We start from the raw sequence: 16,224 nt of genomic DNA on the forward strand, positions 1-16,224 counted from the left end.
CGCAACATGCAATAATCTGCACGAAATGATCCATTTCCAGCAGATAGAGACACATCGATCAACCTCCTCAAATGCAGCCACTTTGGTGCATTCACCTCATCAGCCACAATCCCCTCTCCACCTTCACGATTGTCGGAAGCCCCAACCACGCCAGCCTCAGCAACGAGAATGCGAGCTGTACTTCTCTCACGGCTAGGACGATCATCTCAGCAAACGCTGCTTGCTTTTCTGGTCTCCGCCATGCGAATACCCTCGCGATTCGCACCGCATCCAGCCGGACCTAAGTAATATCGGCCCGGCAATGGTTCGCTTGGAATGCGCCGGCTCAGTCCCTCATTCCAGATGCTGCTCGTCGATCGGGCCCTTCCCGCTCGCATGTCTCTCCCTAATCAGCCGCTGGCCGCTGGACGAGCACGAACGACGAGATGGCGGATGCGACAAACACCATAGAGCGAGCCGCATTCGAGACATTGGTCTCCTTTCATTTCTTTTTTCCCGTCGCTTGCTTCCTCCACGCGAACCTCCTCGACGACTTCTCCATAGCCGGCCGATGTTAGCCTTCAAGGACCACTGTCGACTTGCCCCCGACTTGTGCTAGAGCCAGCCACGCCAACGTGACATGTCGTGATATTAACCTTTGCCGCAGTTGTCTTCGTGCCTTACCTTGCTAACCGATTGTGCGCGCACCATGTTTCGAAACAGTTCGATGGTGTCAGTTTCTGCTCCGATACAAGGACAGTCCTCGCTCTTGGCTCGCCGTTGCTCCTACAACAGTGCAGAACACTCGAGCTTCTTTTGTCTGTGCAGCTGCCGCACGAGCGCCCCTATACGGAAGTCAATCTTCAGTTCTACACGCTTGAGAGACTTCCAGCCACAAGATCAACGAGTAACGCGGCGGAGCATTCTGCTCATAGACGGTGTATCTGCAATTCGTGGCCTATGCTTTTTTTTTTCCCAACTCTTCACCACCGCTATCAGGGCCGCCACCGAAGATGCCGGATCCGAAAAGAACCCCTGACCGACCGGCCAACCTTGACCACGGAAAAGACACGTCAAAAGGCTCCCCTATCGGCAAGTCATGGTTGCCTTGCCTTCCTCGGTACCCTCGTTCGGGAGATGGTCGAATAGCAGCGTTGACGTTGCACGGCACTTGCACTTCACTTTACGCGATGCCCGTCTCCTGAACAGGTCACCCCTGGATTACGGGTGACGTTGGCAGAGGCTTTGATTAATTGTTTGGCTCCGGATACCGCAGTTGTCAACTCCGAAAGCCCCAGCGGCCAGACCGGCCCCTCCTTTACGAAATCTGGTTAAAGTGCTGTCTCCGTGCCTTGTTGACACGCTGGCACTCCGGCAGCTGAGGGACACGTCCCCTTGTCCGGAGCGGACGGCTGTGAGGTTCAATAAGGAGCCGAAGCCTCGGGATTTGGGCATCGTCTGCCGTTGCGCTGCCTCCACCCTGTCGGCTGACTGCCCGAGCGATGCCCAGGCAGTGATGGTCTTCAGAATTTTGCAAGGACCGAGAGTGCGACACGCGCGCTCGCGCGCCAAGAATGGCGATCGGGACATATCACGGATTCAATCCTATTTGGATCGCTCAACTTCACCTTTACCCAAAGGGCCGAAGCTGTCTGGCTTGAAGCATTTGCACAGCACCCAGCACGACTCGCATGACAGTGAATTTCGGGTCTCCGTCGCATGCCGACTGACGCTCATTGGGCACATCATTGGCTTGACAGTTTTATTTTATTTTTCTTTCCTGAGAAATGAAATCATCGGACCAGGGTGGAAGGGGGTGGTCGCATGAAGGAGAGTTCCCACTGCTACCGTGGATCGAGGTGTGGGAAGAGTTAGATCTCTGGATTTTCTCGCCCTTCCCTCTCACTGGTCGCTGCCTCAACGCGCCATGTGGCCCGGCCGCACTCTGAAGTGCTGCGGGCTTGGATTGGTGCTGAGTTCAAATGACTCCCTTTCCCGCCTTCATTCCTACTCGCGAGCAGTGGCATGCTGGGCGAGGTCTTTCTATGCTAATTACCCTGCAGGTATCGGCCGATAATGGGCATCAAATATCGCCCGACAATCGATACCTCAGTCTGCCGTTGCTTGCTCCCGCGGCTCAAGTTGGGGCATGATTCAGCTCACACTAGCAATCTCCGGCGCAGCTCTTTAGACCTCGTCTTCTCAAGCCGATGGCTGGCACCGTTCCTTGTCGTTCGTGCAGGTCAGCACACGGACGCAAAGCTGGGACCTATCTCACCACATCCATATCTACATGCCGGTCGTCAAAAGAGCCTTCCTCGGCTATTGCTCAAGGCAAGTATCCGCTTACCCCTACCTGCGGCCATAATCGTATCTGCGATGCATCAACGACCATACGAAGATACGTCTGGCACAAAAAAAATTCGCTCCATGTACATCATATCCGTGGAGGACATTAGTCTCGATGCTAGCCCCAGTTGGTGTGTTCCTTCTCCTAGCAGTGACTTGCGTCCTCATCAGCATGAAGACTAGCAGGGTTCGGCATGTCTTAACCGCATGTTGTTGCGACGAATCATCAGGGGGCTTTTGCAATTCCACCAGATTCATGAATGCATGTTCTCCCTCATCAGGACACGTATAGCAGCATCGTATCCTCCTGGTACATCCGTCGGCGGGCAGGACTGGCGCGGATGGGTGAGACGGGCAACTCGGGCCCCAGCTAAGGCTCAGACCACATTAATTGACATATCGTTAGGGCTTCTCGAAGCCAAGCTGACGGGCACCTGACTGCTCACTCGGCCGTGTAGCTGTCTCGTCTGATGATCAGGAGTCGCATAGGCTGCAGAGTGCAGACTACAGACTGCAAAGAAGCAATTTACCTCCCTTCGTTGCACTCTTCGAGTACATTCCCCGGTTTTTGGAGAGCTCAAATGGCTCGAGCCTTTGAATCAATGGCTACGTGCATACAACAGGTACGCACTCTATGTGTCGTCCAACTCCTTCGCTACCGGGCTAATTGGTCCGCAAACGCATGGCCCCGGCGCCCAAGGATTCAGTAGGCCAGGGAAGCCCAAGGGCCTAGCAATAGCTCGTCGCGGGGATTTGCGACCCTACTGGACGTTGAGGCACCAGCAGTCGTCTGCCAACTCGCATTTGTCCGCGCAGAACGAGTATGCTTCACACTTTTTGGTCTACTAAGGTTGCTTTCGTCTCTGGTACCCGACAGGGCGTAGATGTAATAGATCAACAAGCGACAACCTCCTCCCTTGACTCGCGTCTCTTATTCTTAGGGGGGAACCTATTAGGTAGGTAGTCGTATTCTTTTCTTATTTTCCATCCCTCACCGGCTACCCGGCCATTGCGCTCAGGCGATGCACCGGATAATACCACTTCTGACTTTTCAAGGAGACATCGTAATATCAGTTCGCCGCACTTGCAATGGTGTTAGCGATACCAACTTCTGCATCAATCAGGAGAGCAGGCTATTCCTTTCCTACAAGCAGCTGAGTAACAATGATGCAAGTAGGCTGATTTGTGCTCGCCTGATTTTTTTGACGAGCTCAGGTACTAGTCCAACGTCAGTTGCATCTCGCCAAATCATGTTCTGGCTGCAACCTCGCCTGTCATCAATCACGGAGCCTCCTTGACTCGGCAATCTGCGATGAACTGCACTTTCATCCCCAGATGGTTCGGGGGCCTTCTAAAATAGCGTCCTACATGTTCACTCGCCCAGGTCCTCTTCTCGTCTACATCAAGAACGGTTTAAATGGAGTAATACGTACATGTAAGTCAACCTACCCGCTTTTCGCCATCCCCCCCTTTTCGCCACCCCAAAAATGCCTCCCAGCCACCCCATTATTATCCTACCTCAATTGATCAAACCGCCACAACAATTGCAATTATCGTCCAAATGCATTCCATTTTGGTATACTTATTTATCGATATGTCATGGTCGCGTATACCGAAGTTGAAGTCCAACGGGCTCTCAATGCAATTGAAAACGGTCTCTCTGTCAATAGGGCCTCAGTTGAGTTCGCTGTTCCAAGATCAACACTACGAAGTCGCATACAAGGAACCCAGAGCAGATCCAGAGGATTTATCGACCTCCAGAGGCTTTCCCCATGGCAGGAGGACAGCCTTGCCCAATGGATTCGTATTCAGCACACTCTAGGTGTCTCTCCAACACATGAACAAGTCAGAGAATTCGCTGAGCGAGTTCTGCGTGCTCAGGGAGACAGCAACCCTGTTGGCAAGAGATGGATCCAAGCCTTCCTGCGAAGGAATCCATCAGTTAAGGTCCAGAGAAGTCGTACCATCGATTCTAGACGTGTTAATGGGGCAACTACTGAGGTGATTAGGCCCTGGTTCCGATTACTCGACATACCAGAGATCAGGGGCATCAAACAAGCCAATAGGTATAATATGGATGAGACAGGTATCCTGGAGGGCAAGGGATCCAATGGGCTGGTCTTGGGCAAGGCAGAGACCAAAGCAGTGAGAAAAAAAGAGCCTGGATCGCGTGCCTGGGTGTCGATCATCGAGTGTATTTCTGCTGCTGGCAAATCCATCAACCCACTGATTATATTCAAGGGAAAGTCGGTCCAACAGCAGTGGTTTCCCCTTAAACTTAACCCATATGATGGTTGGGAGTTCACAGCAACAGATAATGGGTGGACGACAGACAACACTGCCCTTGACTGGTTGAGAAAGGTCTTCTTGCCCCTGACCGAGCCCCCCCCCCCCCCCTCCAGGAGGTCTGATGGGCGAAAGGAACCTCGACTGTTGGTTCTTGATGGGCATGGAAGTCATACGACGACTGAGTTTATGTGGGAGTGCTATAACAACAACGTCTACTTGCTGTTCTTGCCTCCACATACCTCACATGTCCTCCAGCCCCTGGATAGCAGTGTTTGGACCTATAAAGACCGCCTACAGAAAGGCACTTCGAAATATCGAAATAGTAGACAATTCTACTATCGTTGGAAAGCGGCACTTCTTGAGCTGCTATGCGACAGCTCGTTTAGCTGGTTTGACAGCATCTAATATACGAAGTGGTTGGAAAGCAACTGGACTATGGCCAGTTAACATGGACCACCCTCTAACCAACCCACTGATGCTCTCCAGCGCTGCCACTCCATCAAACAATACTGCAAAAGAGCAGGCAGTGACTAGAAAGCCTAGAGAACCCGTTGACTGGGTATCATCGACGTCTATTGTTGACTGGTCAACTCCCAGGCAGGCTGTAGAGCTCAGCCAGCACTTGAGGTTATTCACAGAGCTCAGTCCAGACAACAACACTCGACGACTACTGTTCCGCAAGATCAAAAAGGGCTTTGGAGAGAAGGACTACCTATTGGCCACATCTGAGCACCGAAACCGACTGCTCCAGGCTCGAATTGACCGCATGGCTCCAAGGAAGAAGAAGACTGTTCAAACAGACCCAAACACCAGGTTCGCGAACATCAGCGACATAAAGAGAGCTCAAGAGGATGCTGGCGACCGTCTCGTTAGTCCCAGCCGACTCGCAAGGGTCGATTTACCTAGGGACAATGGTGACTGTATTGTAGTGTCAGTGGAAGGTAGTTGATTAATTGAGTGTAGTTGGTGGTGATGTTTTGAGACCATGTTTGTTGGGGTGGCGAAAAGGGGGGGGATGGCGAAAAGCGGGTAGGTTGACTTACGGAATACCCATATGGGATTGGCTTGCAAGCCTGGTAAAGCCTGGAAAACCCGTACCTTCCAAACCGCAAACTCTAAAAATGAGTTTCGGAACAGGAGCTAGTTGGGAAGTAGCGTCTTGGATGGGTGTGTGTGTGTGTGTGTGTGGGAGTATCACTCTGATGAGGTACAGGAGGACTTTGTCATGTGAAGCTGACTCTTTCGATATTGCGGGGATGGGTTTGCGAGAGGGGAAAGGAGGGGGAGAAGGAAAGCAGTGTGATATCAGAAGGACAGATGTGAGCCCTTTTTGAGTTTCTGCTACAGCTGCCAATGAGGCTTCTCGAATGGCACCCTTCTCTGTGTGAGGTGGTGAAGTGGTGAGGATTGTCCTGGGATCATCTTTGTAGGAATCTCGGGTTATCGCTGTGCTGAGAGTGGTGACTCGACGTTCGGTTTCTAGGCCGATCTCGGATCGTGGTGTTGGGAAGTGGACGGTAGGTGAGTGCCAACTTTAAGTAAGGTAGGCAGACAACGTTGACGCGTCGATGTTGTATTCTGTGGTAGGTTGTAATCTTTCCCCGGAGCCCCGGGGCGGGCGCGCTTAGCGGGCGAATGTACCTTGCTCCGGTCGCACGGCGCGCGTTCCATCAGTGGATGCTGCAGCCAAGTAGAGCCTTTTTTCTCCGTTTCCTACGGATTGCCTAGAATTTCCATTGGGTATCAGGAGCGGTTCTTGTTAACAGCCCAGCTGAAGGAGGAATAGAAGGCTTCGGTGATGGTTTGGATGTGCATGTAGAGCCCCTGCTGTCTACCTCTTACTATTAAATGTATGATCTGCCGGACGAAAGTCAATCAGACTTTGAATCTCCAATTACCCTCGGCATGTTACATTCTGAGCGGATTTTTTCCCTTTAAAAACAGAAGCGGAACCGGTTGGCGATAGAGTTGGTGAAGACGATGGTGGGAGTTTGGGACTAATGGTTGATGAACGACTTTGTTATCTGTGATCTGTCAATACCCGGTGTATGGAAGCTTAGCTTAAGATAGTTGAGGTCGATTATTAAACCATCAGGACCTCAACAGTCTGATGAAATGATAGCTATTTTCTCTTGAACGGCTGGAAGAAGACTACCAGGTGCATGCTCACAATCATAGGGGTCTTCCAACGGGCACCCAGACACATTCCCATCGAGGGAGTGACAGTTTCGTCTCATGTGGTGTTGCAAAGCTGTTGGTTGAGTTCAAGGACAGGCTAGCTTGGGATTTACTTATCACTTGGACTTTTTCATATTTGAAGTTTCGTCTGGATGTGGTGTGAAGCCGTCGCCTGGGATCGGTGGCCGGAATCCAAAAGAGCAGGATTTTGGCATCTGTGGTTCTTGTGGATCCTCTCATGAGAGTGGCTGGCCTCAAGAACCAAGTTTGATCCCAGGGAAGATTTATCTATGAGATTTGGTGTCTGTCGTACAAAAACGAATCCGTAATTGCCGGCCAGCAATTACGCCTTATTTACCACAGTGTCGTTCTTCGTCAGCTGAGAAATCGAGAAAAAGTTGGTTGAGGATCCGCTGTGGGCGAACACTTTTCTTCGCTTCAATGTCTGCCGCTGTTGGTCTGTTGATGATCATCGTGTGCTAGCATAGGTGCATCGATCTCGACTCGTAAGGGGAGGGGCATTTTTGAACTCTTACCACGGGAGGTGGCGGTGTTGTATGATGGCAGTGCAACAACGTAGGTATTGGGGTTTTCAATATACCGATCTGGTAGGATGCCTTGCAAGAATGAGGTAAGGAGAGCGAGCTTCAGAACAGTCTATGAGGTTGAAAGCGGTGGTATAGTTCAACATGCATGAAATAAGTGCCATGGCTTAAAGCAAGCAAAATTCAAACATTTATTATCGAGTAATTCTAGATTACTGAAGTTCATGACGAATTACACATCAGACTTAGGCGATAAGTGGCCAGCGGAATGCCGAGCTTCACGTCGTGCGTACTGTGGTTCGATGACTTCAGTGAGCTGCCGGACGCCTCAAGATTTCAATGAAGCCTTGCTACTCGCCCAACTTTGAAGGTAATTATTCCAGTGATCTGTCTCTGATATTGTGGGATTGTTTTTGACCTCATCTAAACATGAACTAGATGCTTGATGGGAATGATGTGGAAACACTTAGATTGTTCATCAGATAGATTTCATCAGACTCCAGCTTGAAAGTGGAGACATACCTCGTAACTTGTACTGTCAAAAGCTATGCTGCAGTTGAAATCAAGATATACCTATACCTAAGTGAGGAGGTTGAATTCGACGTAAGAGCTTGATACCTAGACGAGTTGAACAAATTTGCCTTCGCACATGCGGTCCGATGACCTGAATTGAGACACAAGGAGGCTTTCAGTGAGGTCTACCGAACGTCGGCCTTATGATACATACATGTAAGGTAGGTACAATATCTAATCAAAATATATTGATCCACAGAAATATCTAATATAGGAAGACTTTAATGAATTCAGATTCTCGATATCCTTCAACATTACCACAAAACATTACCAACATTCTCGAAAGTTCTAGGCCACCTTTGTACCCATTGCTTTTCCCCCAAATGGTCTTCACCACGAGTTCTTCTTACATGTACTTTCTTATAATCATAAGAATTGTGATTAGAAAGAGGCAAAAGTCAGGAGAAAATCAAAGACTAAGCTCCAGTTTCCGTCAATCAAGTTGACAACTCAACTCAGTTTATCACTGTCTTCCAGCAGCACCGCTAAAGAAGCCAACCTTTAAGAGCCAACACAGCTGGGAAGCTGACATATAGTTTGTAGTTTGTGATTCCCAACTGAGGTTTTAATTGCTTTTGTGCCTACTTCAAAAGCAGCAAGGGCATCTTTTTATCAAGTTTAATCCACCTCACGTAGACAAAACACAAAAAACCTCAGTTTGGAAGAGTGATGCCGAAGTCCATTGCACTCGGGCAATTTACCATTACTTTTTAGACAGGACTAATAGGTGTCCCAGAAGAACATATAGGACCCCGGTCTCACATGGTGCAGAAGTGTAATAGGCTCAAAAGCTGTCACCTCAAGTATCTCTGATTGGAATGCAGCCATCGAGGTCGTTACCGATAGAAGCAATGTGACAGAACGAGCACTTTGCACAACCAAGTCAACAACCAATTTAGTCAACTTTTAGGAATTCGCCCTCAAACAACTCACCTTTGAGGCAAAAGTTACGTTGATTGCACCGAGCTGAAAACTGTATCAAGTGGAATAGGCGAGTGCTCTCTCAGTCTCGTTTTGGATATCAGCACCCGCCTACTCTATCCTTAATTCTCGTGAAACGATTCCATGCCGTATACGTTCAGCTAGATGAGGCAAGTTGAGACCAAGGACATAGCAAAGTGGTAAACGACGGTTAAGAAGTTCGTGTCTGAGATAACGGAGTCCCTTTCAGACAGGGCCAGGGCGAGCTTTTCATGCCAGAGGAAAGAACAAGGGCCTCGGCAAGAAGAAGCCCAAGGGCAAGAAGGGCAATCACAACTCCACTTGCAAGGACAACAGCACTATCAACTCCGGCCGCACCTTTTTAAGGCTCTAGGTGACTGCTCCTAACACTTCAGTGCCCCTTATCACTTCTTCATTATTAGTCACGACACAAATGGTGTATGATCACAAATAAAAAATGGAAATTGCGTCGAGGAAGCGCCAATTCAATGTGATTAACAGGTGATTAACAGATGACCACCTAAGAGACCCCAATTCCACCCTCGCTTTGTGTACCCCTCCAAGATGCTGCAAAAAAAAAAATCGAAAAGCACGTTACTAAACTTCAAGAACGAGAGCTCTCGCCTCTTGTGATCAAGAAAAGATCACTCAGGTGACCCGCCCAACTCCGTGTCACCCGGTTTATACCTCTACCTAGGCAGAAGAGGCGCTGCAGAACCACATCCTGAGAATTAAATCGAAACAGGACGGTATTCAACTACAAGGGCGAGAGCTCTCGCCTTGTGTGATCAACAAGACTATCGAGCAGACCCGCCCTAGCTCCACGTCACCTTGTCTACCTCTCTGACCCTCTAGAACACTCTGTGCGGAACCACATTCTGAGAAGAAAGTCAAAATAGGATGGTACAGGACCAAAACAGCGAGAGCTCTCGCCTTGTGTGAACATGAACTTTGAAGCTTGGTAGCACCCGCCTTTCTGGTTTGTTTCTGTCTCGGAGTCTCTCGAAAACATCTCCGGCGTCTGCTCGCTAAACCGGTTTCGGAGCAAACATTGGCCACATTGTGGCGGAGGTAAGTTGCCGCCCCCAACTGTTCCCCCCTGTTCCGTTCCGTTTTCTGTGGAATTTCTGGAACCACTCGGACACCAAGCTTAATCAGCTCAGGCAACCGGAAGCAACGTCGACTCTTCCACTACAGCACACGTCAGGTACATTTACATGTACCCCCACATCTCTCTCTCCATCATCATCTCTCATCATCAACCAACAATCGAAGCCCCGACAGCTTGTTCAAGATGTCTGGTGAATCTCCCGAGGCCAAGGAGAAGCGCCTCGTGGGGACCGTTCAGATTCGCCTACTCGAGGCGTCGAACAACGAAGCAAAGCTCAGCGACTTGTTGGGCAAGTACCTGTGCGCGCTGCTGCTCAAGGCCAAGAGCGACTATCCTGCAGTTCGGACTGAGGTAAGAATCCGCTACAAGCCGAACAAAATTATTCACGATGCTGATACTTGCTTTAGGTGATCACATTTGCCGGTAAATTGAAAGGCTTGATCATTCACCCAAGGTATGAGTTTCCCCGTGTTCCGCGTCTTCCACGACATGAGCGTGGGCACTGACGGTGTACACAGCATCATTCTCCCAGTTGAGAAGCTCATCGACCAATACCAGGAGGTCGACTCACCTATTCTTCGCGTCTTAGATATTTCGTTTATTCAGCATAGCATTCTGCGTCTCGAAGATTACGATAGACGTCATCTGTTTCCCAAAGTGGCAAAGGGCATCTCATCGCCCAACCATGCCGCCACCCAATCATCTATGTTCAATGTTCTCTTGAAGATCATTCCCGATATCCAGGTTCCATCACGCGGCAGCGAAGAGGACGCGGCCTTGAGAGAAGCTAGCGGCTTGTCGAAAGATGCAGACGCCCTCTTCGTCGCAAGATGGCTGGGTAAGGTGTTGCTCCTCAGAATCCCGGGTGGCTCGAACCCAACTCGACAAGATTTTGAGAGGATGAATCCGGCCCTGCTTGCAGCGGACCTGGACTTCCTGAAGCCCGAGCAGCGCGATACTGCAGCTGCATTCCAGAACATGCAGGCCCTCCGGCGCAAGATTGCCCAGCTATTGGCCAGCGGTGCTTTCAAAGACGAGGAAAGACTCTTGCCTGCCTTGTCTGCAGCAGCAAGCCCCGACTATCAAGTCTCACAGGCTGGAGAGGATGTCCTGAAAAGGATCACAATTGACTTCGAGAAGGCGTCAGTCATTGAGGAGCTGTATAATGCACATGCCCGACTCCCTGCGCCTCACCGAATCAAGATTCTCCCTCTGCTTTCGAAATCGAAGCTTGCTACGACGATGCAGGATAACATCATGAACGTTGTCACACTCGACTTTGGTACAGAGACAACATCCATTGCGCCAGCTCATCTACAAGCAGCAAGTGGCCTGGAGCGTACACGACTTCATAAAGCTCTGTTCTACTTCCTCAACTGGTGTGCCAACATCGGTCCTACCCAGGCCCGCTTCACCATTGGCCCCAAATTAATCGACAAGATGCGGGCTTACGTCGAAGACCAGGGCTGGCCTGTTTCGCGCACACTGACAGCAGATGAGGAGAAGCTTAGATCCATGGCTTACGACTTGCTTGGTGTTCTCGGCGCAGGAAGTGCATCCAGCACCCAAGACAAGCTCCACCTCGTCGGCTGGCTCTTCAGATCCATGTCCGAGGACCCTACTGCTGAAGCGGTTTCTGCTATCGAGGGCTCACTTTCGGGACTGACCAGAAGCTTCGACCCCGAGACTGTCAGTGGCGATGGCCGTGGCAGCGGCATGATCAACCTCATCTCCCTGCTTCTGCACTACATGAACCTACCCGAGGAAAACCCAGCCGTGCGAAGCGCAAGATTCTCAGCTGTCAAGTGGGCGAACCAGACCATTGCATCGTGGGATGTGCGAGGCAGATGGATCGACATCCTGGCCATCGCCGGCCGTAAGTCGGAGCGCACCGAGGTCGTTGAGGAAGGCAAGAAGGGCTTGGATCCCTGGACGTACAGAGATGCCGAGGCGCACAAGATGCCAGACTGGATTCAACTCATGACGTACTTCTTCTGCGACAAGATTTCAGACGAGATCTCCAGTGACGAATGGAGCAGCTCAGCACCGCCCAAGCTCGATTTTGACGACGATCGCACGATGCAGAACTTCCAGGGCGAGAAGATGATGGCTTACTCTGTTGCCGTCGAGTACGTCAAGAGGGCTCTGTTCGTCGCCGCGCTTCCCGACTTTCCTCTGGTTCCTGATTGGAGTTCCCAGCTCGATACTCTGGTCCGGAACGACGTCAAGACGCGGGAGACCATTCGAACCTATTTCCGCTCAGTTGAGCCTGAGTACATTGGTCTCTTCATCAAGATCTGCTTCGATGGTGTTCGCCACCTGAAGAACCTGGACGGAACCGATCGTGTCGTTGAGAGCTGCCTGAAGTCCATGGTTGATGTCGCGTCACTCGCCCCCGCTGGAACGATCAACTACATCGCCCCCTCGGCATACGTCCTGCAGAAGTGCATCGCATCCAACAACCGCCACACCCGTGCTGCCGCCGCGCAAGCTGTCGGAATTCTTCTTCCTCACCCCCTTAACAAGGTGGACTTGGCGATTCCCGAGGCAGTCCCCCATCAGACGAGGAACGAGAACATCCAGAAATTCCTGAGAGATCTCAAGGCGATGATTTGGGGATGGGACAAGCACGTAGGAGCGGTCGCCAACGGCGTCGAAGGCGCCCTACAGGCATTCGGCCACATCTTTTCGAGAGCCGTGTACTACGGTCTTCCGATCCCGATCGACGTTCATCTGCCGGCAAAGATGCTCATGGACAAATCGCGCCACGGCCCGACGTTGGAGAATGCTATTCTTGAATGCTACGGAGAGCTCTGGACCGCGGGACTCTCTCAGTACATTCCGGACAACGTTAACAACCTTACGGCGGACTATGTGATTGAGAGACTCACGGAGAATGCAAACGCTGGAAGCGACAAGTCCATCTTTGCACTCGGTCGCCTTGCCTTGGCGTTCAACGAGCCGAACGAAGAGGCCACCCCCGAGGACGGCCTGTTGTACCCGTCTAGCAAGACTTCAGGCATCGACAGCGTGCTCAAGAGCCTTTTCGGACTTCATTCCAGAAAGGAGACAGAGATACAGTTCACCGTCGGCGAGGCCATCACTGCCGCCATTGCCTGCTGGGAATCCGACTTTGTCAAGCTTTCCATGAATGTCGACTGCACCGATGGTCCCTGGAGAAAGGGCAAGCGCAGCCAGAGAATTACCGCCGTGCTCGACAAGCTCTTCCGCGACTGCAAGACGACTAAGCCTAGCTTGCTCAAGGCCTCTGGAATCTGGCTCTTCTGCGTCGTCCAGTACTGCGGACATCTCGATGAGGTCCAGTCCCGTCTCCGAGAGGCCCAGGCCGCCTTCATGAGACTGCTGAGTGCGCGCGACGAGTTGGTGCAGGAGACGGCCTCTCGTGGCCTGTCCCTGGTGTACGAGAAGGGAGACGAAGGATTGAAGCAGGATCTGGTCAAGGATTTGGTGTCGGCCTTTACCGGAAACACGACGCAGATCAAGGTCGAGGACGAGACGGAGCTTTTTGAGCCCGGCGCTCTGCCTACTGGCGAAGGCAAGTCGGTCACGTCGTACAAGGACATTGTCAGCCTGGCAAACGAAGTCGGAGACCAGAGCCTCGTCTACAAGTTCATGTCGCTCGCGACCAACGCCGCGACCTGGTCCACGCGATCCGCCTTTGGCCGCTTTGGTCTCAGCAATATCCTCTCCGAGTCGGAAGTCGACCCGAAGCTTTACCCCAAGCTATTCCGATACCGCTTCGACCCGAACTCCAACGTTCAGCGATCAATGGATGATATCTGGAAGGCGTTGGTCAAGAATCCGAACGAGACGATTGGCGAGCACTTTGATGCCATCATGCAAGACCTGCTGAAGAATGTCCTTGGCAAAGAGTGGCGCGTTCGACAGGCTAGCTGTGGTGCCATCTCCGATCTGATTTCTGGACAGCCCTTCCACAAGTATGAGAAGTACTATGCCGAGATCTGGACTGCGGCACTGAAGGTTCTCGACGATGTCAAGGGATCTGTCAGAGAATCGGCCCTGAAGTTGTGCATGGGTCTGACCAACACCATTGTCCGTCAACTCGAAGAGGGCGGATCTTCGTCATCAGCACAGGCTATGCTCAAACAAGCGCTTCGTTTCCTTCTCTCCCCCAGCGGTCTCGAGAGTGGTGTCGAGGATGTCAAGATGTTCTCGCTCAAGACGATCATCGACATCACCAAGAAGGGTGGTCCCAACCTGAAGCCCTTCATCGTCGACTTCATCCCTCCGCTCCTGGGTCTTCATAGCACAATCGAGCCAGAGCAGATCAACTACGCCTACCAGAAGGTCAGCGAGGACTCCCGCGACCAGCTTGACAAGCTTAGAGCTCGATGGGTCAACCAATCACCAATCTCCGAAGCCATTGACAACTGCCTTCGTCAGCTGGACGCCGATGGGATGAAGCAACTTGCGCCGAAGCTCGAGGAGATCATCAAGACCGCCATTGGGATGCCGACCAAGATCGCGTGTGCTAGACTGATCGGCGACCTAGTTATGCGCCACGCTGTGGACTTCAAGCTGGTCTCGCCCAAGTTTATGCAGATCATGGAGAAGCAGGCTCTCGACCGCAACGACGAAGTCAGCAAGGGCTACGCCAGAGCCGCCGGATACCTTATGCGGATCGTCCCCGATGCATCCAAGGAGCGTCTTGTCGATAAGTTTACCGAGTTCTACTTCGCTAGCGAAGACGAGGCCCGCCGTGCCAAGGTGTCTGACGTCGTTCTCGGCGTGTCCAAGCTGGCCCCCGACCACTTCAACGCCTTGGCTGCCAAGTTCATCCCGTTCACCTACATGGGTATGCATGACACCGACGAGTACACCCGAAAGTGCTTCGACGAAGTCTGGAACCAGCATGGCGGCAGCTCCCGCACCGTTGCGCGCTACGTCCCCGAGATTGTGGGCTTCATCAAGAGAGGTCTCGAGGCGCCGCGATGGAACCTTCAGCACACCGCCGCCTTCAGCATCGCGAGCATGATCAAGGCCGTCGTCGCCTCCAGCGATGCCACCGGCGGACAAATGTCCGAGGCCAACCTGAAGCTCATCTGGCCCGTCCTCGATAAGGCGCTCGCGCTCAAGACCTTCCCCGGAAAGGAGAAGGTTCTCGAGTCCTTCCCCCAGTTCGTCGGAAAGGGTAAGGCTCTCTGGCAGAATGACTCAGCCGTCGCTGCACAGCAGCAGAAGATCGCAATCCGCGAGGCCAAGAGGAATAACGAGGACTACCGCCCGCATGCCTTCAAGGCCCTCTGGCAGTTCGCAGAGCAGCGCGACGACCTGGATCTTCTCGAGACAATCTCTGCCATAGTCAGCGGACCTCTGGACGACTTTATCGACGAGAACCGGATGGACGTTGACAGCTCCGGCGACGCGACACGTAAGGCGGCCGTCAATGGTATCGAGACCGTCGCGCGCGGCTACAACCGCAAGCAGATCAAGGAGAACCCCAGCGCCGTGCTCAAGAAGGTCTTTGAGCTGCTCAAGACGTACCTGGATAACGCCAAGTTCGAGGGTATCAAGCGGGAGGTGTGGTACGAGTGTGTCAAGGACCTGATGGAAGCTGCGCCCGCCCCTGGCGCTCCTGCTGGCAACGGGAAGGAGGTCGCCCTTGCGTACCTCCGCAGCCTGGACCCCGAGTCCGTCGACAACGGCACCGAGGCCCAGCGTACGATGCGGGTCCTCGCCATTGGCGGGGTATTCAAGGCCATCCAGCGCGGGGTGTTTGGGGAGGGAGCGGCGGCAGCGGAGGAGAGAAGGGGGTTTGTGGAGATGGTGAAGAAGGCTTTGGCCGCGGAGAGGTCCCTTGAGGTGCAGAAACACCTCAAGGAGATCCTCGCGGAGTTGGAGAAGTAGGGGAAGGGCCTGTACTTCTCCAGGGGAGATGGATGTTTTTGGCCGCGCTGCGGCAGGATATGGCTCGCGGGGTGTTGATACCCCTATATTAGAACTTGCTCTTTACTTGAATGACTGTTTCAATGACCGTGGCCTCCCTTTTAAAGTGTCATTGATCTCGCTAGAAGTATTCCTAGCCGTACACACGGGAGATACTGGGAAGAGGTGAGACCTAGAGAGATGCTTTGGTTTGCATATTTTACCTAGACACTAGGACACCAATATAGATGACTGACACCAGCCCAGAGTCCCACCCTGGTGATACGTATCGACTTCCGTTCTTGTCTCGAAGCCTCGAGGACTCTCACTCGAGTCGTGTGCTGGCATCAC

At 52.2% G+C, this 16,224-nt stretch overlaps 1 protein-coding gene across 1 annotated transcript; it reads left to right on the forward strand.

The window, feature by feature from the left end:
• Positions 1-10,149: 10,149 nt before the first annotated feature.
• On the forward strand, positions 10,150-15,855 carry BDP81DRAFT_400395 (proteasome component ECM29; the record flags this gene model as incomplete). The annotated part of the gene is made up of 3 exons (XM_060588687.1): positions 10,150-10,317; positions 10,374-10,420; positions 10,485-15,855. The coding sequence occupies 3 exons, from the start codon at positions 10,150-10,152 to the stop codon at positions 15,853-15,855; spliced, it is 5,586 nt and encodes a 1,861-aa protein (XP_060438228.1).
• Between the last annotated feature and the right edge of the window lie 369 nt (positions 15,856-16,224).

Source organism: Colletotrichum phormii, assembly GCF_030913505.1.
Source record: "Colletotrichum phormii strain CBS 102054 chromosome Unknown BDP81scaffold_37, whole genome shotgun sequence".
NCBI classification, from domain to species: Eukaryota; Fungi; Ascomycota; class Sordariomycetes; order Glomerellales; family Glomerellaceae; genus Colletotrichum; species Colletotrichum phormii.